Source organism: Thermobia domestica, chromosome 8 (genome assembly GCF_964235325.1).
Source record: "Thermobia domestica chromosome 8, izTheDome1.hap1.1, whole genome shotgun sequence".
NCBI classification, from domain to species: Eukaryota; Metazoa; Arthropoda; class Insecta; order Zygentoma; family Lepismatidae; genus Thermobia; species Thermobia domestica.
This window is the reverse complement of record NC_137461.1, coordinates 122,824,994-122,851,786: the sequence shown is the minus strand read 5'-3', so window position 1 is coordinate 122,851,786 and position 26,793 is coordinate 122,824,994. Positions and strand designations below refer to the sequence as shown.

The 26,793-nt window shown below is 34.8% G+C and overlaps 1 protein-coding gene across 2 annotated transcripts in view; it reads left to right on the top strand.

Moving 5' to 3' along the window:
* Nucleotides 1-26,793, top strand: part of LOC145693190 (G-protein coupled receptor Mth2-like) — a 161,204-nt gene that overhangs the window by 16,986 nt on the left and 117,425 nt on the right. The window contains exon 1 of one of the 2 annotated variants that reach the window (XM_081768965.1): nt 7,952-9,556. The exons of the other annotated variant lie outside the window; for it this stretch is intronic. Within the exon in view, the coding sequence (XP_081625091.1) occupies nt 8,128-9,556 (1,429 nt within the window). The 5' untranslated portion in view covers nt 7,952-8,127. Of the gene's footprint in view, nt 1-7,951; nt 9,557-26,793 lie in introns of those variants that run through there. 2 annotated transcript variants of the gene reach the window in all.

The following is a 26,793-nucleotide window of genomic DNA, read 5'->3' as shown; positions in this document are numbered from 1 at the left end:
GAAAATATTCCTTCATATCCCTACAACCTGCTTGAGTATGGATTAGGCACGGAATGTCTGACTAAGCACTAAAGAACGTATACAATTAATAATGATTAACATTAGCAATCATCTTTGTGCATAAATCAATTAAACGTGTGCTATTATAGCTTTTCAAAAAACAATAAATAATTATAAAATAAATCTAACTTTGTAAAATAGTCAGTAGTTAAAAGCTTTTCTTAAACGTGCAAAATAGCATTAAATACTTTAGGAAGCCGTAGTGGAGGTTATCTCTTCTAAAATCACATATTCCGCTTCACGCTATATGTGCCCGTCGGTATAGCGCGAGGACTCAAAGAGGAAAGGTTGTGTGCCCACGGGTGGTACACGTGGCCCTCTGAAGAAAGTATGGTGTGACCACCGATGTTACACGTGGCAGCGAGAGTGTTAAAAATCATAGTTAACAGGGTCGATCGCTAAAAGCAGTGGCGGATCTAGCCCGGGGCAGGGGACCTAGGCCCCCAGTGTTTTGAGTGACAAATAATTTAAGCTATTATTTATATATATTTTTGAAAGTTTATAATAAACTCATGATATATCTATCATAGTATGGGTTCTGGTCGCCCCCCCCCCCCCGAGTTTGTACTTTCTAGATCCGCCTCTGGCTAAAAGTACGATAATTAAGTTGGTTGTAAACTGGAATGTGATGGCAAATAGAATTTCTTCTAACCAAATAAGACAATTAATATTGAGGCTATCACAGAGGTACCTAAAGTCTTTAACGATGTAGCGTTTAAACATCTAAGAATACCTCAACACACTTGGCAAAGTGTTCACCGCCGATCAACAAGTTTTCATTCAACGATGCATGCATTTGGGAAGACGTGGGCCTTTCGTCTCTCGTCATTCACATGGCTTAGAAAGCCCTTCTTTTACAGATCGGTAGTGCTCAATATTTAAAACAGTGTATGTACGCCAAGTAAAACATACATTGCTTGGCAGAAAAAAAAGTGCTTTAAAAATGAAGATGATACACTTGTGGCACCAAGCGCTTACATCTCTACCTAATTTAGATTCGAAGTTGTGTTGAAAAAACAAGCAACATATGTGAAAGTTTTATATATATATATATATATATATATATATATATATATATATATATATATATATATATATATATATATATATATATATATATATATATATATATATATATATATATATAAACTAATTGAACCTAACATGAGGGAGTTCGACGTAATCGGCATTGTGTATCTGTCTGTCTAGAATAAAACTTTCATAAAATTAATCCGATTTTAAAGAAGCTTGGCATATGCCTTCCTCTAAGCTTGGGAAATATAATTATTTGGAGTTGAAATTCGTCAAGGACAAGGATGTAAAAATTAAGATTCTGTTAGCGTTTTGAACCTTTCACACTAAACCATGCGCGCTTATTAATTTGATAGTTTTCATAAACAATTAACTAACTGTGTAAAAGAAATGGTTAAGCTAAAGCAAAATCCTTAAGGAATTTCTCACGGTGATCATTATTCAAGAATATAAGATATACTATCTCAGAGTTTACTTTGTATGATCCATCCAGCACAGGGTTTCTGAACCTGAGAGTCGCGATCTCTCGGGGTCGTAAGAGGAATACGTAGAGGTCGCGAACAGAGGTGCAAAGAAATGCAATTTGGGATCTAACAGTGTTTCTTTCAGAAAAAATGTTCCAGAGGGCACACTTAGTATTCGGAAGGGCACATATTATTTTCACACGGTACTGACTATTCTATTTAGTATTATATTATAGATGTATGATTTTGGTCTTCTCCGAGGGGGCATCTCAGAGCTCTGTGGGGACAGTGCCTCCCAAAAAAAAAAAAAAACATGTCTGAGAGAAACACTGGGATCTAGTACTGGAAAATAAATTGACTTTCTTATTTTGATAGATATATTTTATACCATACTTATTGTCAAATACAACAAATAATAGTAAACAAATCAAGAATCGTTTAAAAAAACAATTAAATGAAGAAATAAATTGGTGAAAAATTGCATATTGAAATACAAAAAAAAAAAAAAAAAAATACAAATACAGTAGAACCCCTCTAATCCATCACCTTTGGGATTGGGGGTATGACCGGAAGACAAAAAAAGGTCGGATTATCAGAAAATACATAAAATACGGATTTACAATAAAATAATCTCTGAATTTAATAATGACTGTATTGTTCTCTACAGTAAAAACAAATGAACAGTAAGCACTAAAAACTGCACAATACAGTACAGAAAACCCGCACAACGAAAGGCACGGTACAACAGTTGACGGAACACTAAAGCGGACAGCGGTAACAGCAAGTAAACAACAATTGTCCTCGAGAGTCATCGAAGAGTCGGGACAAGTCCGGCTCGAGCACGGTCGAATCAACCGGGATGGCGGACCAGCCGAGGGCGGACGAGAGGGGTTCTACTGTACAACAAAAACTGCATATTGAAATATAAATTAAGTTAAAGTTTAGTGTAAAAAAGAAACTTACCTTGGTGTGGTTTCACTAAGTTTCACAAGCAACAAACAGCAATAATAATAATAATAATAATAATAATAATAATAATAATAATAATAATAATAATAATAATAATAATAATAATAACAAAAGCTTATTACAAACTGGAAAATATTTAGGGCTGCTAGCATGAGAATGTAATAAAGGGGAGGTCGTAATATGTAATAGGTTGTTGAGAAAGCTTGATCTAGAACATATCCACTAACACCGTGCAAAACTCGATGACTGACCGATCTTTGGTTTGTGTTTGTGTGTGTGTATGAATTGAGTAGGGTGAAGAGTTCTCAAATTCTGGGTCGTTGTTTATTTTGACCAGGCATCTGCAGCTGAATATAGTGAGAAACACAAATACAAATTTCCATTACGTGCTCACAGTTTAAGAACGAAATAAAATAGGTTTTCCTCATGAAAGCATCCTTTTCTTATGAGTATCGAACTCAGATAGGTCTCAGCAAGCTCCCTTGAGGCTATATATGTCGTCTTTGGTGCGGGATACCCGAGTTCGATTCACCATGGGATCGTATGGTTCGAATCCCACGTTAAGATGTAGATCTATGTCTCATATATGGAATTACTGCTGAAAGAGGCGCTAAAACCCCAATCAACAAATTATTATTATCAGTATCAGTAGTATAATTATGTGCTAATAAGCACAGTATGATGAAACCTGAATATCTGAGATGTAACATGTTAGCATGTTCACGAAATTCTCATAGTATCATATCCGACGCTCCTGCGTCCATATTTTAAATAGCATGAAACAGGTACAGAGGAGCATCGGAGAAACTTGAGATATATCTCAGAAAGTGTGTGAACCTTTTTGTGTATGTAAATATTCTTCTTTTATATGGACATTTTTTTTTTAATTGAGAACATAATGAAATGCATCCATAAGTTTATATAAATTATAACAGAGCTCTGGGAAATAACTTCGGTAAACCAACTCTGGGATTTTGAAAATGTGCCAACAGAGAATATCACAATTCATCTCAGATATCCAGATTCCATCATAGTCTTCTGGTGCTGTGCTTGTTTACTTTACACTTGTTCGCATTTTTTTTTTTTTTTTTTGTTTTTTTGGTTTTGTTTTGTTTTAAGGAATCAAACAGTTCGGATCTAAGAATTTGAGCCGTGTACGCATATGATACGGCTAAACGTGAGAACTGAATCGCACCAGATTTGGTTCTAAGTCGTGCTCTCACATAGTGTCGGTATTGAACGTGACGTTAATGTTCAAGCCAATCAAAACTAACCAGTATGGTATAACAGTTGCAAGTTGATGGTCAAAGTGCCTCTAATATTTTAAGTTCTCTTCTGAGACTTAATGCATGTGTCCTTCAATTCTGGTAACTCGATTAAAGTTGGTACGGTATGACTGTAAACGTAGCTGTGGAAAATTTGAAACTCTGAAATGGGTTTCTTTCCTAGTTTTTCATTATTATTATTATTATTATTATTATTATTATTATTATTATTATTATTATTATTATTATTATTATTATTATTATTATTATTATTATTATTATTATTTACTTTTCATTTTTTATGTTTGTCCATAACAATATTTTACTTTGTTCGTTCACCCTTCGCCCTTCTTACGTTGTCCTTGCTCAATCCTGGTGTATTCTATGTTTCATATTCTATGTTTTCTTCAGCTGTCTTTTTCATCATGTTGCGAATTGTTTCCCACCTTTCGTCAACATTGCGTTTCGGCTTGCAATCATCGTTAGTCTTGTCACCACACCTTCGTTTCTGTGTCACTTCAAATCTAACTTCTGGTTCTTTAACCGGAACCAATATGAACTTTTTTCCGGTTATAATCTGTGTTTCTTTTGTTCGCCAAAAGGTTTTTGCCGTATTTTTATACAACTTTTCCTTACACAAAATGACATATTTGATCATACGAATTCGTACATCTACCATATCATGATCAATTCTATCTCTTCTAAAATCGTACATATTTTTGTAAATATTTCGGTCCGGAAAATGTAGACAAATTTTTTTTTGCTCTCAGATTTTTGAATGTTAAAAAAGAACTTACAATCCTTTTCCGTTGTCAGGTTATGTAAGCTAAAATACATTAATCGATTGTTGTTCTTGTTCTTTGTTTGTTGAGGTTTAACGTCCCTTTTCAACATCGACAATTTATATGAGACGTACATCTTCAGTTTAAGTTGGAGTCTATACCGTCATTATGAATGCACACGAGACGAGACTCGTCTCAAGAAAAATGTTGTCTAGTCTCGTGTATCGACTTGAAAATCTCTTCTCATCTCGTCTCGAGAAGTTTCCTCTCGTCTCATCCAGAGATACGTAATTCTTGTGTAATTTTCAAGAAGGGGCGAAAATTATGGAAGGTGTACGTACTATGAAAAAAATAGTTGATTAACGTAGATTAAAATTAAAGTCGGAAGAAAGTAATGGTTGGAATTAAAAGTAACTTCAGAATTAATTGTTTAAAATTAAAATAAGCACGACAATTTTCACTACTATGCGACGAGAATTGAGTTTCGGATGTTATTGTAAAATTTAATGCATAAAATTTATGTATAGGAAAATTAATTTTATTTATGACGAAAAGTTATCAAAATGAATTGTTAATAAATCAATAATAAAATGCCATAAAATGAGCAAGCAGTTGTATGAATGAAAGGTTATTGAACTTTTCTTATGTTTACTAGTTGTATAATTATATTAGTCATACTTTTTTACATATGGACCATAGGTACGGTACATATCTGTATTCACCCAAACAGATAATATATACTGCGTATAACGTATTAAAATAAAGTAATAGTAATAAGTGTATATCAGTGCCATATAAGACTATATAGCATATAGTAATCAATAATTGGATTTCTCCGACCAAGCAAGTTTGTGGTGGACAACATCGTGTCTGTGGGTTTTCTCGGGTACTCCCGTTTGCTTCCACATTCTCATTTCACCAATTCTTCCATAATCATTAACTTCCCTTAATCATTCGTCCACCTTAACAATTATTCAGTTATTGTATGGAACACTTTTTGATACTAGCAGAAGCCTCAGAGGTGCGATTGATTTTTAAGATCTCTTTCCACCATGCAGTTATATGAGATGGGGCATACATAGACTACTTAAGAGCCTTCATCCCGGCGAAATTAAAATACCGCTAATTTTACAGTAATTATGTGATATCTTCAAATAGATAAAAGATAATCGAAATGTGGAACAAGAGCGCCCTAGACAATATCATTTTACATGAGAAACCATTATCATGACTCACTTATCTGCTTTCGATTTCGAGCCATTTTGAAAATCGGCATTTATTTTCGCGTTTTTAAACAGCTGAAAACGGAAAGCCACTAGGTGACTTGTGATAACGGTACCTCACGCAAAATAATATTGTCTAGGGCGCTCTTGTTCCATATTTCAATTATCTTTTATCTATTTGAAGATATCACATAATTACTGTAAAATTAACGGTATTTTAATTTCGCCGGGAAGAAGACTCTTAAAGTGGTACCCAAGCCACTTATTATATTTGTATCGAGGCGAAGACCCCTAATGGGAATAGAACGCTAGACTGGACGTATAGAAAGCTTGTGCGTTTCCCACATGCGACAAATGGCAAACTGTACCTGTTTGAGAGTACGCGCTTTTCAGGTAGAAAATACCACAACTTGACGCTTTTCAATTACTCTTTGCTGATAGGCGTGTTTGGAACTAAGTGATTTTTCACCCGATACCATACTCAATTTATCATTTACAAACTCAACTTTCCGAAAAAGCCGATAAGACCATGTTCCTAAGGAAGGACTCCACCCTAACTATAAATACTCAGTGTAAAATAAATACATAAAATAAATCAGAAATTACTTTTCCTCGTATCTTTCTGAACTAATAGTATACACATATCTTAAATATTTATCTGGTTCTTTATTGAATATATATAAACTACACTGAGTTGAGAGGGATTGGTATCTCAGTACAGACATTCATCTCCTGTATGAAGGAGTCTCTAGTTTGACCCCAAACCATATGAATTTGTGAAGGACAAACATCGTAAGTCTTCTCTGTAGCCATACAGTTTCTTCTGTCATACGAGTATTCATTTCACCATAAATTTTCGCTACTATTAATTTGTGATTATCACCCGTTCTCTTGAAAGGCTACAGGCAAAATTGGGCGGTGTTGTATAACAACCAGTCAACCTACAAATTTAAAAAATGAGTTAACCCTGCTGGAGAGTTCCAACATATGTAAGGAACATACTAAAAAATCCTGGTAACGCGTTTGCGATCGGTCTGCCATCTATGAAGAGAAAAGTCAACCCACATACGGTAATATCTTATGTAGTCGAGAAACCTATAACTGCGATTTCCCCAACTGACTCGTTGTGGGTTGAATGGTTGTTGCATAACATAGCTCAATTGTGGGACGTTAAAACATAGATTTCATTTCATTTGCTGTTGGCCAATATTTTTTTTCTTTACTTAGGCCAGAAAGATTTTTCTTTACTTACGTTAAATCTAATTGCAATTAAGTAATTTGCCTTAGTATCATCCTATGTGAAAATGGAGGAAGTGGCGAGTATATTAAAAAGGTTTATTGTTTCTATTTCATTCATGACCTTAAATAGAGTATCGATTAATGAAGATCAATTACTAATATTGAGATCGGCCTAAGCCTTGCAGTCGAAAAGTATTAATGTAGAATTTAATACAAAATAAACTTAAAACACGCGTTTTTCATTTGATTTTATTTTTAATTAACGTCTTATTTAGCAGTGAAACTATATGAAACGTGGACCTACAGTTTAACGTAGAATCCGAACCACATGAGCTCCCGTTGGGAATCGAACCCGTGTCTCATACGCTAAAGGCGCGCACGCTAACCTCTTAGCAACGAAGGAGCTCTACTAACATTTTTTGTACTAAAATAGGCTATAACAAACAACCATGTTTAGAACAGCATAGACAGCTTACTGTATATATAAGATTATGTAGGTATTAAGTGTTTTTCGTGTGAAAGTGCATAGTTCTCATAAATTTAACTATACAAATACATATGGTATACACTTCTTACAAGTAAACGCACGGGTGCGTGAAAATTTTCTGCGGCAAATTTCCGGAAACAGTGATGTTCCACACTCAATCATCCAGTTTTTTTTTTAATTATCAGAATTCAGTGTTGTCAAATCATGCCAGGTAGTTTGGCCTGTATGTGAAAGAAAGAAAAAAATACTTAATAGTAATTTTCCTTATTTCTTGATTATACGAAAATGATGCGCAGAGTTTATATATTGTAAGTATACGCTCAATAAGTGGCTGGAGCAGTTTAGTTGCCTTTAATAGGCCTAAGTGCTCTCTTCCGTCTTCCACTTCTTTCTGAGACTCCAGACGTTTTTAGTTTCTCGTACAAGCAGAAGACACAGATAGTCTACACTTCTCAAATGAAAACAAAGACAGGAGTTCTTGTAATCTTGCTTAGTCTGATATTGCGTGTAGAGCTGCTGACTGGTAAAACATAACACGTCATAGCGTAATTGTGATAACTTGCTTTTCACAACATTTTTTATCGGGGTTACAGAAGATCGTTGACAATGAATTGTGTTCTGTGGTGTAGTGTTTCTGTGTATATTCTTCTTATTCTTAGCAAGGGAGTTTCGGTAGGAGAAGTGAGTACAGACGCTACCATAGATATATGCAATCAGAAATTGTGTCAAAGTGACAAAACATGTGTTAGAAAATGTTGTCCCGAAGGTTTTGTGTTATCTCTAGACAATCTTACTGAGTGCATTCCAATATCCAGAAATAACCTGACTAGTAAAGAACTTGGAACCCAGGGCAAAGCGATTAACAGCATTCCCGTGTGTGGAGGTGACTGTGGTCCTTTGAAAATTGTGACAGTTGTGCCAGAAAATGTTGACAAAATACCCGAGCGGGAAACAGATTATTGTATTGACAAAGTCGCTAGTGATACTACTTTTAAAAACTATGGGCTCGTGTGTGAAGGAAGTGAAGAATTTAATTACGAAGAGATTAAAGTTCCTTTAATTACAGTGTCCAAGTGTTGCCCAAAAGAACAGATTTATGATATTAATAGCAAATCATGTCGTTTTGATATTCAATATTCACATACAGATATAAAACAAATTTTACCTATAACAGTTCAAAACATGTCTTTGTTTATTGATATTAAATATGGTGCTCCTAGTTGTTTAGAAAATGATACTTTAGTAGAGTCTCTTGTAGATTATGAAGTTGCAATTATTGACATCAATGTTGACATTAATGGTTTTTTGAATTTTTCTTCCAAGATCTATAAGTCATACCAATATTGTGTTGATTTCACTAGAAACGAACAAGTGTCGTCCTTCTCGTCAGCGAATAACGACAGTGTAGATTCAGTTGTGGTGAGACTATGCGAATCGGATTACTGTCGACGGAATGTGTGTATCAGAAAGTGTTGTCCAGAAGGTCATTCCTATGTTGATAACGCATGCACACCAACGAACGAAAATTTTCGCCCAATTTTTTATGATAAACCAAATGCAACAGTGACTTCTAATTCTTCCCTTAGTAAGTTTGGCATTTTACATCAAATAAAGTGCAGTAAACATTATTTAAATCCAAATATAGAGAATGACCGTTATTATCTCTTAACAAATGGTAGTTTATACGTTCCAGGTTTTTCAACTATGTACTCTTTTAATACATTTTGCATGGAACACATTACGTGCTTCGAAAATGAAACTATAAATGAGACTATTCCGTTTGTGTGCTTTCCAGAAAATCCTGAAGAAAAAACCACAAGCGAATATCTCGTGTATTCTGTTGGTTCACTTGTTTCGTGCATATTTTGTTTATCAACGTGCGTAATTTACATTTTGGTGCCGTCTCTGCGAAATGATAATGGGAAGGTATTATTGTGTTACGTAGTGTGTCTCTCTTGTGGATACCTGAATCTTGCAATGACTACGTGGGGTACTACCTTTCATTTCATACAGGAGTTTACGTGTAAATCATTTGGTAAGTGTTCTTAAGAGTTTTTTTTTATTACATTAGTGTACGATATGTAATCTTTGTATCTGTTAGAGCTTTAGTGATCTTCTAGGTAATAATATAGGAAGGCTATTTATCATTGTACTTTACATAGCTTATAGCCCTATACATCTTACAATTCTTACTGTAAAATCTTTCAAAATCAAATAGTTTTACAATTGCATATAGCATGAAACAGTAGCGTCATTTCAGATTTTGCTTGGGAGAGGATCGGGAGGTTGTCCGCAGACATGAGTTTCACGTTTTTCTTTAATTTATTAGTATACAATTTATTAAAATATTTCTCAAACTCAATTGACCCCTCAAATGACGCTAATGCTGTGAAACCATAAGATATCAGCATTAGCAGGGGTAAAAGTGAGGAGGAACCAGGGCCGTGCTGGGATACTAATATATATATATACAGTGTTGGGTAAGTTACTTGTAAAAATGTAACGCGTTACAAGTTACTTTACTTTCTCTTAAAATGTAACGCGTTAGTAACGCGTTACTTGCCCCCCAAAAGTAACTGTTACTTTACTACGAAAGTAACGCGTTACTAACGCGTTACTTTTAGGTCCGAAACTTTAAAAATGTGAAAAAATTATGACTTCAATTTTCCGTACTACTATTACTACCGCTATTATTATTATTATTATTATTATTATTATTATTATTATTATTATTATTATTATTATTATTATTATTATTATTATTATTATTATTGCATGTTCTGAATCGCTTTATGTAAATGCAAATTTTCACTTGATACATGAACATTTTCATGTAATGTAACATTATAAAATGCCATACTGCGCTACTCGTAGGGATGGACACGAGCGAGTTCGAGCGAGTTTTCTTTGACACTCGATTCGACTAGAAACAGACATCTTTGAGTTCGACCCGAGCATTCGACTCGAAAAATTTCCTCCAACTCGACTCGAATTGGGGTCGAGTTCCGAGTCGACTCGAGCCAAATCTGGTGTAGTTTCGAGTATATTTTTCAAGTATATTACATAGACAGTATAATTATTATCAATGGCACTACTACTACTACTACTACTACTACTTTTATTATTATTATTATTATTATTATTATTATTATTATTATTATTATTATTATTATTATTATTATTATTAATTATAACAACACTGTATATAAAAAGAAAGATAGGCGGTTTGTATTTGAATACTAAAAAACTAGTTGATTGCCAATTTCGGTAGTCGTGAAGTCTAGGAGTCAAGGACATTGTTCACGAGCTTCTGAATTTGGGTTGAAGGTCCTGGTTGAGTATTCGGGCTCGAGCCAAACACTGTTAAAAGTTATAGGGCACTGGCCAAATATCTTCAAAACTGCTCGGCCCGGGTTTAGGATTGTCAACGACTCGAGCAGCTCGACTCACAGCTCATTCACTATCGACCCGAACCGAGAAGTGCGCCGAGCCAACAGCTCACCCAACCGACTCGGCTAGAGCCCTCGGCTCAGTTGAGCCGAACCGAGCAAATGGCTCATCCCTACCAAACCAGCTCGAGCCGATGGTTCACCCCAAGTGAGCCAGCTCGAGCCATCTTCTCAGTTGAACCAAGCCGAGCTGAGCTTGTTATATAAAACAAATCTCTTGTGGTCTCGTTATCGAGACGAGACGAGATGCGAGCAGTGTCCCCTCTCGTGAGCAACACTAAAAGTATTCCATGGCTTTCGTTTTCCAGTGTAATCAGGCCATGAAAACGAACGAGCAATTTATCAAACTCGACTGGACTCTAAACTCGACGCGAAAAACTGAATCGGCTCGGAACTCGACTCGAGGATATTACCCTTGACTTGACTCGAAACTCGACTTGAATTCGAGTCGAGTCGAGTTTTAGCTTGACTCGTTTTCATCCCTATGCGTTAGAAAAAATGGTTGCTTATTATTATTCTGCTAAACTAATTATATAATAATAACAATGTTGTTATCTAAAATTAAAAATAAAGAATATAGAGAAACATTACACTACTTTATAATCAACGGAACTCTAGGATAAGCAAACTGATCTGAAAGAACTCCAATATTACATACCATCAGCAAACTCATCAAAACACAGTTTATTCATATTAACCCCTTATTGTAAATCGTTAATTATGGCACCCTAGTTGTTGATAAATATTTTCCGCCGGGGCACTTCAGACACTTTACTTTTAAATTCTGTCCACCATCTTCAAATGTTCGAACGGTAAAATATTTTCGTTCTCCATCTTTATAAAAACAACACCAATCAAAGTAAAATAGACTACCGGTATCATTGCACTCCTAGTTCACTCACTGAATGTATTGATTTGGAGCTGCCAAATTTTCGACAAACTCTTCCAGGTGCTTGCAATCAGTACACGTGATTTCCCTAAGGCTGTCCTCATATTAAAAAAAAAAAAAACAGCAAGTGGCACTATGATCTTATCTGTTCTTTGTGTGTCGGTGATTGACTGTCGATTACTGTCATACGTAGTTCATGCTCCATTCTGAGAAATTCATTTACATAAAAGAAACATTTGTTTCCGAAAAAATATACATATATTGTAGTTACTCATCCGAAATGTAACGCGAAAAAAGTAACGCAAACTAGGTACGTTACTTAAAAATTTGTAACGCGTTACCGTTACAGTTACTTTGGAAAAATGTAACGCGTTACTAGGAAACGTTACTTAAAAAGTAACGAGTTACAAGTAACGCGTTACTTGCGTTACGTTACTTCCCAACACTGTATATATATATATATATATATATATATATATATATATATATATATAGAGAGAGAGAGAGAGAGAGAGAGAGAGAGAGAGAGAGAGAGAGAGAGAAAGAGAGAGAGAGGGAGAGAGACTTTGAAACAAAGTATGGGTGCCATTTTATATCAAAATCACCACCAAATTTGTTTTAGTATTAACGTAAATAGCTAACGTCGAATCGAAAGCCTCTGTACTACAGAAAAACTTTTTAGTTCCTGTAATAACATTTCTGTCAAATAAAAAGAAGTTAAATGTATCAACAACTTAATAGCACGCCTATGGACGCAGGAGGTTCATTGCCGCGTTTACAAAAGCTCTCCATTGATTTCTGTCCGTAGCCAACTGAACCCAGTTTCTACTTTATATTTCAATCTCTGCGAGAACCATTTTAATACTATCCTCCCATCTGAGCCTTGGTCTTCCTAACGGTCATTTTCCTATTTCGATTTCCAATTACAACTTCGAAAGCGTTTCTAATTTCTTCCATTCTGGCTACATAACCTGACCATTTGAGCCTCCTAGACTTGATGACCCTAATAAGGTTTGGTAAACGTATAAATTATGCACTTCCTCAATATGAAGTTTCCGCCATTCCACATTCCCGTTCCTCTTGGAGCCCGAATATTGGTTTAAGAATCTCGTTTCCAAATATTTTCAGTCTGCGATTTTCCCTCAGAGTCAGTGACCATGTTCGCAACCATACAGCACAATAGGCATGATTATCGTTTTATATTTTGAGCTACAAATTCCTCAACAGAATTAGCGACAACAAAAGATTTTTAACTGAATAATAGCACGAAATCCCTGCTTTCAGTTGACATCAAAGTTTTAGGTGATTATGGTTTTGGTCTGTTAATAATGATCCTAGATATTTGAAAGTATCCACTTTGTCGAAAGAAAATATTATTTCGTATCTTAACGCATCCATAAAATGCAGTATTACGATCCCGACAAACTTCCATGTATTTAGTTTTCTCTGCATTTACTTTTAAGCCTACATCCCTGCAAGCGTTAATTAAGATTTCTGCATTCCTTTCTATTTTTCTATCATTCCCTATTAAATTTAGATCATCAGCATACGCCATAACCTGGCAAATACAATTCAGCTCTAGGACCTGATTGCTGTCTTTGATTTTCCTTATAGTGTTCTCCAGAACAAAGTTAAATAAAATGACGACAACGCATCTCCTTGTTTCAGATCATTCTCAACGTGAAAGCTCGTCAACAAGAATTTCTCTACTCGAACCTTCCTTTGAGATTCATTTAAACATATCTTAGTCTACCTTTTTCGGTATTGCAAATTCTGTAAGCATATTCTGCATTCTGTAAGCATTCTGTGCAATGTTTCCCTCCTGCCAGAGTCTAAAGTCAATAATTGATGTGCCAGGATGTTGTATTCTCTCATTTCGTTTCAAGTATTAGTCGAATGGTAAATATCTGGTCGATAGTTGATCGATTTTACCTAAATTCGTTCTGATAATCTCCAATAATTTCATCTGCGTATGGAGTCAATCTTGCTAATACAATGTTTAAGAGGATTTATTGGATGTTGACAGAACAGAAATGCCTCCATAATTATTAAATCTGTTTTCTTGCTTTTCTTCTGAACTGGAACAATGATTGATTCTCTTCACTCTTGAGGTAATTCCTCCTTGTTCCAGATAAGGAGAATGAGTTTGTGTATCTTGCTCTACAATTCCCCCCCCCCAGTTAAAATTAAGTCAACCAGAATTTCGTCTACACCCGGAGATGTGTGTTTATTTTTTTAAATAGCGACTTATATTTCTGTCTGGTTAGGTACTGGAATATATGTTATGCTGCATGCATTTCACTTTTGGCATTAGTTTTTGGCTATGTGTTAAGCAAATCGTCAAAGAAATCTTTCCATCTATTTAAGATGCTATCTGTATCAGTGAGAACTGTTCCTTTAGGTTTCTTTAATATATAATCACGAAGTTGATAGCCTTTCTTATAGTCCAGTCATTTTAGGTGAAAACATCAAACTAATTGTAAAAGAAATAAAGTAAGGTTTCATAGATTTGGAATAATATCCGCAACAACATATCAAAAGTCTACTGAAATCCAAGCATGGGAAAGCAGTCATATTGAATTTCCTCTCAAAATCTAGAAATTTCCAATTTACGTGAAATATACATCAAATGGATAGGTTTTTAAACCAGGAATCATCCGATCGTGTTTCTATTTATTTTCCATTTATTACAAAATGATAAAAATAGGCCCATAGGTAGTAAAGTTATGAATATTACAAGGATACATTATCCATGTTTGTAAAAGATGGTTAAACTTGTACAGACTCGTTTAAATTACTAGACACTCTTTTAAGATATCAACAGAACACAAGTAAATCGGGTGAGACTCCTTAATTTCTTGCATTTTTTGAAGGTGTACATAGGCTGTGCTTGTGTACAAATTGTGCCCTGCTGCAGCAAAGTATGGTAGCATATCCTTTAGAGTTAACAAATGTAGATTCCAGTCGCCGGTGTGCTCTGCCTGAAGGAAATTCTTTATAATGTCGACCATTTTCATGTACTGCACCCATAATCTACCGCTTCTGCTTTCCACCTTGTGCTTGTTCTTGATACTTTCTATCGTACTATTTAGATATAGTAATAAGGTACTTGACCCATCTTCCAAATATTGATCTTCACCATCACCAGACATTACTTTATTATATATTTCTCCAACACTGACAATAAGACCATTCATCTCATCCCTTGCAGATTCAGTGTCATCTTCTACTGGCAGCTCCCGATTTGTGTCATTCTGTTCCTGACTGGTAGAAGTTATCCATTGATGTAGCAAAGGTATTTTCAAAGCCTCTGATATTGATATGTTCAAAACAGCATCGACTAACATGTGTCCTCTTCTTGCTCTTGATACAACCTTCCCACTAAGCATGCGAATTACTACGTTACTGCCATATATCTGCTCCAAAATTTCTTTTAACCCAGAGTTAATCATTAGGTGACCTACACATCCCAGAAAGCTCATCTCCGTATGTAAACCTCCAAGTAGAAGGATTACTTCTTTCAACTTACTTCCTTCAGCTTCATCTTCAATAATGCTTAAAGCCTTCCACCACAACGGTTGATCGAATGTTACAATTGGTGTCTAACTGTTCTTATTTGCTTGGTCATTCAGAAAGAGAAGAGTAGAGTATATACACGACATATTTGATGGTTCTAGATCAATAATAGACAAGAATCACTTTCCTGGGTGCTGGTGACCTTTACCATCCTAGTCTTGGACATGCTGCAAATGGTGATAGTTTCCAATGGATATCAGTCTGTAGGTTCATAGGCTCTTCTAAAGACTCTTTCAACTAGAGCTCTGCAAGTGATTTGGATGTCCGGTATTGTATAAGTTTTATTCCTCCTGCAGTACAAAGATCGTGTGTTGTGATTACCTTCTTGGGAACTGTTCTACTTACTATCTTTCCAGGAGTTACTACTGCTATGGAGCCCATACCATGGAAGGTGCAATAACCATCTAGTGTGTTAATGTTGTGGTTTATGTTGTCTGCAACATACTGAACAAACTAATGTGAATCAATCAATGTATCAAGGTTTGACGTTGTTGCTGCACTTCTCTCATATTTCTGTATTCGCTATAGGAAGATCAGAAACCATGCTGGTGTAAAGAATCTATCAAAAACCTTAAACCAAAATGATGGTGTATTTGGACTGCTAGTCCCAATTGGAGAGGCGCTACAAAGAATCTTGGTTTTATTGCTTGTATTATTGCTTGACCTATAGAAGCCGACTTTTTAAATCCTTTTTTCCTCCAATTACTGTTTTCATAAACACTTGAAGACTGTCAGGCAACAGATTCATTGCTTTGTCTACAGAAGCCACATCTTCAGTCAGTGGATAATAATCATTAGATGTTTCTAATTAATGTTGGAGCTGTTTCAATAATCCTATGATTTTCTTCCTCTTTATTCTCACCTTTTGAAGGATTGCAGTGTTGCTGAAGAATTGAAGCACTTGCTCGAAGTGTTACAAGATTTACTCGTCCTTTCATATTTGTAAATATTACATCATCCCCAAATAATCCTTTAACTTTCTGTTTCATATAGATGTTCAGGATATGCGTGATATTCGGAACCAGAAGACTTCAGATTTGCTTCCGACTTTTTTCACTAAGTCGCATATGGTCCTTTGGTCTTCATCATTATCTTTGAGGTCTTGCATGGCAGCAAGAAAACGTTTCGTTTTTTCATCCTCCTGGGGTCGACCTTTCAGTTGCAGCTTATCATTTGTTGCTTCACTCTTTGGCACATAACTCGTTGAAATTGCTTTTCCATTACTGAAGTTTACGTTACATTGATTGTTGTAAACTGCATCTACGGCTGGAAGATGCTTAGCAAACAGAAGTCTTGCAGACACTTGTTTACTCCATTCATCGTCCCTACTGGTGCATACGTTCATTATGGTAGCATGCAATGTATGAGTTCGAACTGGAAAAACACCATATCCTCTCTTTTTACCATCGAATTTGGCTTCCTGCCCATGAAACAGACAATGATTATTGAATTGAAACTTACCCACTTGTGATCCATGCACAGGTTCATTACTAGTACTAACAACTGGTTTTCTCCTTTTCAAAGCCTTATTGTTCTTTGGATTACACAATGTTTTCCTACTTTTCACATGAACGGGTTGTCCTTCTTGAGTTCGTATATCATTTCCTCTCGATTCGCTTGCTTTGTTTATTCCTTCACTTCCTTTGCTTCGTAATGTCACAGTTTGTTCATCCGATAAGTTCTTGTTACAAACGACACATTTCACATCTACATTTTTATCCATGATATTTACAACAGCCTATAAAAAACAACAGGTGAAAAAAATCTTTAACAATATTAACGAAAAGAAAATGCATGTGATTATGATGAAGGAAAAGAGTTCAACAAATATATCAAAAGCCTTTCTCAAGTTTATTATTGGTAAAGTTTTTTGTGGTTTAAAATAACACACTGTTTTTGAGTTCGTATATCATTTCCTCTTCATTCACTTGCTTTGTTGATTCACTCACTTTCTTTGCTCGACACGTCACTATTGGCTCCTCAAATAACTTTTTGTCACAAAGGCACATTTCACAATTACATTCTCATCCACGATAAAAAAACAGCTTAAAATAATCAACATCTGAAACAAAACGAAAACGAATAAATTTTAACAGCGGTAAGAAATAGAAAGAAACTGCATGATATTATAATCAAGAAAAAGACCTCAACAAACATATCAAATGCCTTTTTCAAGCTTGTTACTGGTTAAAATGTTTGTAAATGGCTTAAAATAACGTTCATATTTCCAAAAACTTTCTTTTCGATACAGATTTGAAGTTCATTGGAGGAATAATTGCATTTTATAGATTTTAAGAATAAATCCAAGATGGCGGCCAATATGGCTGCTTTCCCATGCTCGGATTTCTGTAGACTTTTGATATGTTGTTGGGAATATTATTCCAAGTCTAAAAAACCTTACTTTATTTCTTTTACAATTAGTTTGATGTTAAGCCCTTTTTTCACCTAAATTGACTGGACTATTAAGTTCGTTGATGCATTTATACATGTCCCGAATGTTTTTGTTTTCACTATCATCTTCAAGTTAATTAATTTTAACTTTCAAAAGTCGCGTTTCTTTGTTCTAAAAGTTTTAGAAGTTTTCTGCCAGATGACAATGAAATTTTATGTAGTTATTTAATTCGGATTTTGTAGCCAACACGATTTCTTCTGTTTTCTCTTCTCTGCTACTTTAGTACATTCCTAGTTGAACCATGGTTTACGTATTTCTGCGTGCCCCAATAGTTCTTTTGCTGAAATTTTAATGTTATCTCTAATTTCAACTAAGTATCGTGAACACTAGTGCACTCCGAACCTTCTAAAACCGAGAATCTATTCGACACTTCAATCTGGCTTCCCTCTCCTCTATTTAAAAATAAATAAATAAATAAATAAACCGCTCCGTTTTCAGACATTGAATATTTCCTTTATTCAACGATAGTCTCTCTCTTACTATCACAATCAACTCCTCTGAACAACCGAACATCAGTTGTGCTAGACTGTTCTTTTCTGTCTACTAAAACATGATTAGTTTGAATATGTGCTTTTCCATCTGATGAAGTCCAAGTATATTTATGAATGTCGCGATGTTGGAATTTTGTAATCTTCACAATAAGGTTTCTGGATATTGCACAGTTCACGAGTCTAACGCCGTTGTCACAGCCTTCCTTATGCAAACATTTATTCCCTATAATCGGTTTGAAAATACCCTCTCGTTCTACCTTCGCATTGAAACCGCCTTCGCCTTCATATGGTATTGCAGGAGTTGATCAAATACCCGTTCTATTCTTTCGTAAAAACTATATTTTCTTAAAATCGTCATCCTTATTTTCTGTTGGGGCATGTGCATTTAAAACAATAATATTACACCACCGACCCTTAAGAGAAGTAAAAGAAAATCTATCATTAACAAATTCAACCAATGTAATTGCTAATATTACGTATTCGTTTGTGAACGGAAAGCCCTGTTTCTAGTTGGTAGTTTTTAATTTGTTCTCCGTAAAAGAACGTAAAATTTCCCGACTTCACTCCTCCATTTTCTTCTCATCTAACTTCCTGATATCCACTAGGTCCAACCTCTATTTCTAAATTCATTTTTTAGAAATTTTAACGCACCTTTCCTATAGAGACTTTTATCTGAACAATCTTTTTTTTTTTTTTTTTTTTTTTTTTTTTTTTTTTTTTTTTTTTTTTTTTTACAGCATGAGGTTGTTAGCCTCACACCAAATTCTCAAGCTGGATTATCACCCTTGTCTGTCCGCGACTGCTTGCTTAAACCCTATCTCTAAACTAGTTGATAGGAAAACAAGAAAACTCCCCTACTCTCCTCCTCTTTCTCGCCGCAAGAGGGGAAAGCAGGTATACCACCTCTGACAGGGAAGGAAACGTTTGAGACATTCAGTATTGTTTAAAATCTAAATTTTCCACTCCACTACGCGCACGCTTTCTGCCAATGTGAGGGAGTTTGCTGTTCCATCGCCGGACAACTTCAATTAATATGGTTAGTTTAAGAAAAGGATATAGCATTGTTTATGTATTTTATAGGACTAATAAATATTGATTTGACCATTTAAAAAAAAAGTATAACAACAGTTATTTATAAACCAAATTTATGCTGATTCTTTTATTTGATGTTAGAAGGGGGGAGAGAGCTATGAGGAATAGTTGACATAGAAATAAAATATGTTCCCACTGTAAAGAAAGAAACAAAAATAGTTGTATATTCGATTGGACATCGAATACGTGGAATATCGCTGTGAAGATTGTATGAATTTAGCGTATGTAAAGTTTGTAGTGTGTGAAAATACTGTAGTGCTTGTATATAGTAGGGAGTATATTAGTGGATGTATGTGTAATACATACAAAATATATTTATTTATGTGTAACATGTTTTTAGTGTGTGTGTGTGTTAAGCAAAATTCCAGAATGTCTTCCAGTTCCGTGATAAAACATAAACGCGGAAAAGCTTTAGAAGTGGTGAGAGGCACTGCGTTTTGAATGTGTTTAATTCTTTGAGAGAACATCATCCTTATTTAAATGTAGAACAATTGGCCGACATGACTGCAAAACAGACAGGGGTGGGACAAGCAACTGTGTACAGAATCCGACGGGAGGCCAAATTTAATCTTCTATCAATACTTCCTTATCCTTCATTTTCAATAATCATAGTCTCCTTTAATCTATATGACATGTGTGCGAGACGTTAACTAAATATGTCCTTTCATTTTTTATGCATATATTGGTGTATTAACAAAAAAGAAACCTGATAAAATCATTGTGCCGACACAATAAATTGTGTGCAAGGTCCAACCCTGCCATCAGTTGTAATGCGCACTCGAGTAGCAGACATAGTCAGCTATTCCAACGCTTCTGCACACCCCCGCCGTTTAAAATAATGAGCATACTAAAATTGAGTTGACAGTTACTTGTTAACCCGTTTTGGTTATTCCGTTTAATGTGTTAAGAACCAAGAAGTACGTACACTATAACATGAGAGTTTCAATTCGTTGTTTACACACTGTTTTTTTTAAATATTTACATAGCAGCGAATGGGGGCTTGTATTGCTAAAGAGAACAGCAACACAACCCCCGTCTCAAACAGTAGCCAGCTAGCAGGTAGGTGGTGGGGATAGAAGTTCCTATCAACTTGTCTGAGATAGATTTTAGTATATTCGCAGCTACCCTCTATATCTACAGGCACATTTTACGGAAATTAATACAACAGGTACTGATTGTCCGAACACTGCTTTAAAACACACAGGAACAATCAATATGCCCGGATATATGGATGCATATTAAGACTGTGAAAGCTTCGATGCCGTAAAAATCGTAAATTAGAGACTAGTGTCAGTATAGTATTACATAAATGCATCGTACGTTTACTATTCGAACTATTCTTGATGTATCACATTGTTTCGTTTTATAGCTATATAACTTTATAATATTTTGGTAAGTGATTATACTCTTTGCCTGTTCTCTGACAATAGCAACTCTATGAATTTATAATAGAAAACTGAAATACAGAAGAATAAAATTTAAAAAAATAAAATAATGTGGTGTTTCGCAGGGTAAAGGCGCCTGTATTCTTCACAGGTTCTGTACTACCAGTCAGTATTTGAATTTATCATACAAAGCTGGTATACAGGATAACTAAAATCACTTATCTATAATGTGATGTTTCGTAGGGCACCTTATGTAAAGGGCGCACTGTACCTTTCACGGGTTCTTCGCCAACAGTAACTGTGTGTATTTATTGTACAGAACTGTGCTATACAGAAGAGTAAATAAAATCGTTCATCTTTGATGTAGTCTCGGAAGGGCGCCTAATGTAAAGGGCGCACTGCACCTTTCACGGGTTCTTTACCAATAAAACTGTAAGAATATATTACTAAAAATTGTACCTTTATTTATACTATGATATTTCGGAGGGCGCACCGGGACACGTCCCGTTGTCCCGGTTTGCCAGCACGGACCTGGGAGGGACGCGGGGGAACGCCGTTACTCCACTTCCAAGAAATATCTATGGCGTCCCCCACTTCCTAAGAAATTACAATGAGTAAAGATAGGCACGGGGGACGGAGTGACGTCATCCGTCCCCCTACCTTTTCAGATCTACTTTTACCCTGATTATTAGTACTTAGAAATTGCTACCACTATTATTATTAGTATTATAGTATTTCTACTTAACATTTTACGACTTGTAAAAAAATTACAAGATTAGCAGTTTTGAAAAATTGGCCCCAGATGGATACAAAATCATTGTGAATATGTAATTTCATTATAGAAAATGGAAAAGTAGAAGAATGAAATCCCAATCAACAGGAGTCCGTTCTGATTAGGTTTTTTAACGCATTTTTTTTTTTTTAAATAATTTGTATGCCTGTCGCTTCAATGTCCAGTGTAGGAAATGGTAGTCATAAAATCAGAAATAATTTCTAGATGTTTCTTGATATAGTGATTTTCCATCAAAAAGTGAGAAAATGTTAAGTTTCTGGTTAAGTAAAAATTAAGTAATACTGGCCAAATAAAATAATGGTAATAATTGGAATTTTCAATTCTCTTACAACAGGCTTTTCTGGTATATAAATTGGTGCTAAAACGAGCGCCAAACTAAAATAAACCGATTGAAAAATATATTTTTGACTGTATTCGACGTGAATGTATAGCTTAATGTGGGAACAAAGAAAAAATGAAGTTCACCAGTGTAAAAAATTTAAAAATTTAAATGAGAGAGAGTAGAGAGATGGAACCCTGTTTGGGTTGCCAAATTTGTAAAAATTTAAGAAATTTAAAATAGAGAGATAAAAAGATGATGGTTGTTGTTCGGAGCGACAAATTTGTAAAAATAGAAATAAAATTTAAAAAAAAAATATTTGAGTGGGGTTTTGGGTTCGTTTTCCGGGTGTCACCATTGCTATCATGTGCACCACCGTTAAAGTCTCCCTTCTCTGAATTAACTGGTTTATGACTGGATAAAGACTGATTTCACCGTTTGGAAAATCCTATCTCCCCGCGGTATCCCAGGGCTTTAGGAAAATAAGATCCCCTAAACCGAGAGCAAACGAAAATTTATTTTATTCGCACCTGTATCCATGTATCCACATGCTGTAATGCTGAAAAAGAATCTTGCCCTAATTTCTAGTTTGTAGGGACGAACTAGACTGATTTTCACTTCCCTTAAAAATTGAATAATAATAATAATAATAATAATAATAATAATAATAATAATAATAATAATGCAAGAAATAAACAAACATCTTGAATTTAAAATTTTGATTGAAAGATCATGAAAATAAGTTCAATTCAGTCCATGGTAGATAGAATTAGAAAATTGCCTATATTGCCTTAATAGTTTAGCCTAACAGACTAAAAAAAAAAAAGAAAAGTGTTATCGTTGAGGTTAGGGATGCAATTTGTTTATGAAAGAAAAAGTTCCTGAATTTAGGTTAACAAAATAATAAAAGCTTTAATGAATAAAAACAAACAAAAATGTTTAGGTAAAGAAAATATTTTAAAAAATCGAGTATGATGAAAATTAACACTGCATTTGGAATATTGTGGTAACAAATGTGAAAAATAAGGCAGAAGGCCTTAGCACCAAAATTAATTTAAGTGAATTACATCTGTTTTCTTTTTTAACCTCCAGCTTGAATGACTTATTACCAGTAACTTGACATACATAAACGAACTAGTGAGATCGATATACATAAAAAGTCATATCTGAAATTTACGATTGATTATCCTTTCATAACGAGTACAATACAAGCTGGTTAATTTACGACCTTACATTTGAAAATACTTATTTACGTAACATTGGATAATAAACAAAAGATTAGCGTTGATCAGCTGATACTTCATGACTAATTATATTCCTAAAATTATGAATTTAAGATTTGTGTAGCGTGATGGAACCTGCATCTAACTACCTACGATTTAAGTTAAGTAAAATTAATATATATTCCCGAATAAGTTGGAATACATTGAAATAGCAATAAATCGAAATAAGTTGAAATAAGTTGGACTAAGTCATGACTTTGATTTAGAATTTAGTGAGAAATTTGAGAGAAAAGCAGAATGAGCTAAAGAAAATGAGTAAGCCTAAGCCTGACTTCTAATTGTTCTTAGTTATCACTGAGAATTGGAGATAATTAGACCTGATATTAAATTTGATATCATTATAAACAACAAGAATACCTCATACATAATAGCAATGTGATTAATATTGTGATTTAGCCATGCATAACACATATATACACACATATTAGCGAATATAGCAAAATATAAAGACACAAATATACACAGATAAATAATAAATATAAGCATGCATACATACACAGAATACAATTTATACTAGAATATTCATAATAAATGCAAAGACGTCTTTTGAAAGAAATTTTTAGACAAATGTATCTATTTTTCATGGTTTTACTCGTATTGCAACCGTAACGTACGCATATAACCGTAGGTTGTCGTCATTAGTGTGATCTATGCGCATCGACTTCTGATCGCTCTATTGGTGGGAGGATCAGAATCATTGATTAAATGCGGCTTTGCTTAGCCTACTTCATGGTTATTGCCAGTATATACTTTTCATGATAGAATCTAACAGCTGTTCCGTTCTTAATAACAAATTCCGTATTTCTAACAAAAATGACTAAGCGTGAGTTTATTCGCGTTTTTCTGATTACTAATTAACATTTAAGCTCTCTACGTCGAATACTTTCATTGAAACATGATACAGACTTTTTTATAAAGCTCCTATTACCATATTGATTGAAATGAATTTACTCAGTTACCAACTCCTTTGTAAATGAATTTACAGACATAGTGATTCCATACAATTTAAACAATACACTGATTACACTTTACAAAAATATCAAGCTTTGTTTTTAATTATCTTACATTAAAAGAGTGCCTGTCAGTGGCTTAGACGTATTTTCACTGCATACAAATTTAAACATTCTAGTTTGAATACTTAATAATCATATTTTATCAAGAATTGCACAATTCGAGCCACTAAAAAGTCTACATATATTTTGTTTGCATTTAGTTTATCTCTTTTTATCCGCAATTATGCTTCATAAGTGACAAAAACAAAAAAAATAAAAAATATAGGAATTAATATATCTTGAATGAGAATGATGCGGTCACTAATATCACATACTACATAAGTAAAATTGGCAAAGTGTCTCTACAGTTCAATGTAGGCTGACTTTAAGGTAAAAAAAAAAAAAAAAATTCTAATCGTTGATAGCTAAAGTTCGAAATATAATGTCTATTCTCAATGCGATGGAATTATGCTTGGAAGTCTAAACTATTTCCGGACTTTAATTTTGGTACAGAGAAGTCTTGTATTCTTACTTAATGCTGAGAATTTTCCTTTTACTATCAATAAATAATTTAGATGGATCCTACCTTTCGTTGTCACCACTGCGCTGACTACTTTCGTTGTTGCCACGGCGCTGACCACACTTACACAGAGGTCTTTACGTCTCCTCTTTCCATGCCTGCGTAACGAATGTCTTGGGTCCTGAGTTCTGTCCTCACACTTCTCCTGGGCCTTCCTCCTAAACTGCCAGGGGCGACGCGCTTTGGTCTGTCCATGTCCATCGAAACAAGCACTGTTCCGTTGATTCATCTCTGCAACAATGCACTTTTCTGCACTAAAAATTCCAATTATTACACTGCACCATCACTCTTTGTGTCGTGAGTGTTGTGTCGCACGGACTAATTATATTGAATGTTTTTATGAAGTGTTCATGACAATTCAAACTAATTTCGTATTGTTAGGGCTAGTCTAACTGCTGTTTGAAAGTGTGCAGGCACCGTTCAAGTTTGTTTTCACGTCTAGTTAGTAATCGTAGCGTCTTAGCGAAATCAGGTTATTAGCGCTCGCTGTGCGAGATTTTTCATAAATGTATGTGTCAAAACTATATCACTCACACAAAATGTCTGTAAGCGTTTACGTGATTTCGGAATTTCGAAGTTTTTCTTAGTTGCAGAAAATCTAAGTATAAATGCCTATACTTTAGTGTTGTTGAATGATCGTCCACCGGGCTACTTGTTAACCTAGCCTCGCATACTGTTTCTTAATTGCCGTTTGACTTAGTGTAGTGTATGTGTGTGTGTGTATTCCGGGTATTATAAAAGTTTTTGAACGCACTTGTTCCCGGTTTCTTGACTACGACTGACTGACTTGGAATTTTGAATTCTCAACTTCTCGATTGTTTAAGACACGCCTCTAACTGCGTTTTTGCTCCCCCTAGTTTTCTTTCATTGGTCAGATTATATTGGTATCCTCAATTTTTATTTTCCTGGTCTCCGCCTATTTACGGTGTTCGAGCGTCGTCTCTCCAACGTACGTGATTTCTTCAAATTTCACATGTTATATACGGTGTAGAAAATTTTTATAGGAGTTGATTTGGCGTCTCTTCGTTCGATGCGTGGTTTTGAACCAAGTTACAGTTCTGTGTTAAAATTTTATCTTGGTTCTACGTGGAGCCATAGTGATGAGTACGCGAGTTTGACAAATTCACAGAGATTATTTTCCACTTGGATTCTATTCAATTTGTGCAGACTTTATTATTTTTCTCCAATTTCACAAAAGGATGCTAAGAGCTGTTTTGTTTTCCTTCCTTGGGCTCACGGAGGGTCCTCTGTATGTGTGATCTTCTGCGTATGGCTTAGGCAGCGGTATTAAGAGACAAAAGAAGGGTCTTTTAAATGCCCTCGCCGCAACGACAGGTACAAAAAAAGAAAACATCTTACCCTTGGATAGGGAAAGAAAAATAAAGAATGCCAGTTTTGTTAACTTTGCTTTTTAACACACAAAATTTAAAACAAAATTCGCTGACGTTATTTTAAATATATGCATAATTAAATTAAAATAATATATTTAAAATTAACTACAAATGAACATGAGGCAACTGCCACAATTATCCCCCTCCTAAGATGGAGCAGATGATGCAACTTAGTTGAAGCAGATCTCCATCTCAAGAGAAAGTATGTGAGCGACATTGCATCATGAATTCTAAGTACAAATTGAACATTACACAAAAGTCCTAACCCTAAACAGAAATTTCGAAGTTCACAAAAATATTATAAAGTACACGAAAATCCTATCCCTAATTTTGAAATTCATAGAAAAGTTGAAATACATAAAAATCCGAACCCTAATTGTTTTTACCGCGTGTTCTCTGATCTTCAATTTGTATGAGAGGTCTCAGGTATCGAGTTTGTGGTCAGTTCAAGCTGCTGGACACAAGCTTATGAGGCATATTTTAAATAATATGACATTATTCTTAATTGTTCCTTGGAATTATTCTTTAATTTTATCTCCGCGGGATACAACTTTTGCTGTTTCCACCCAAGTACTGGCTG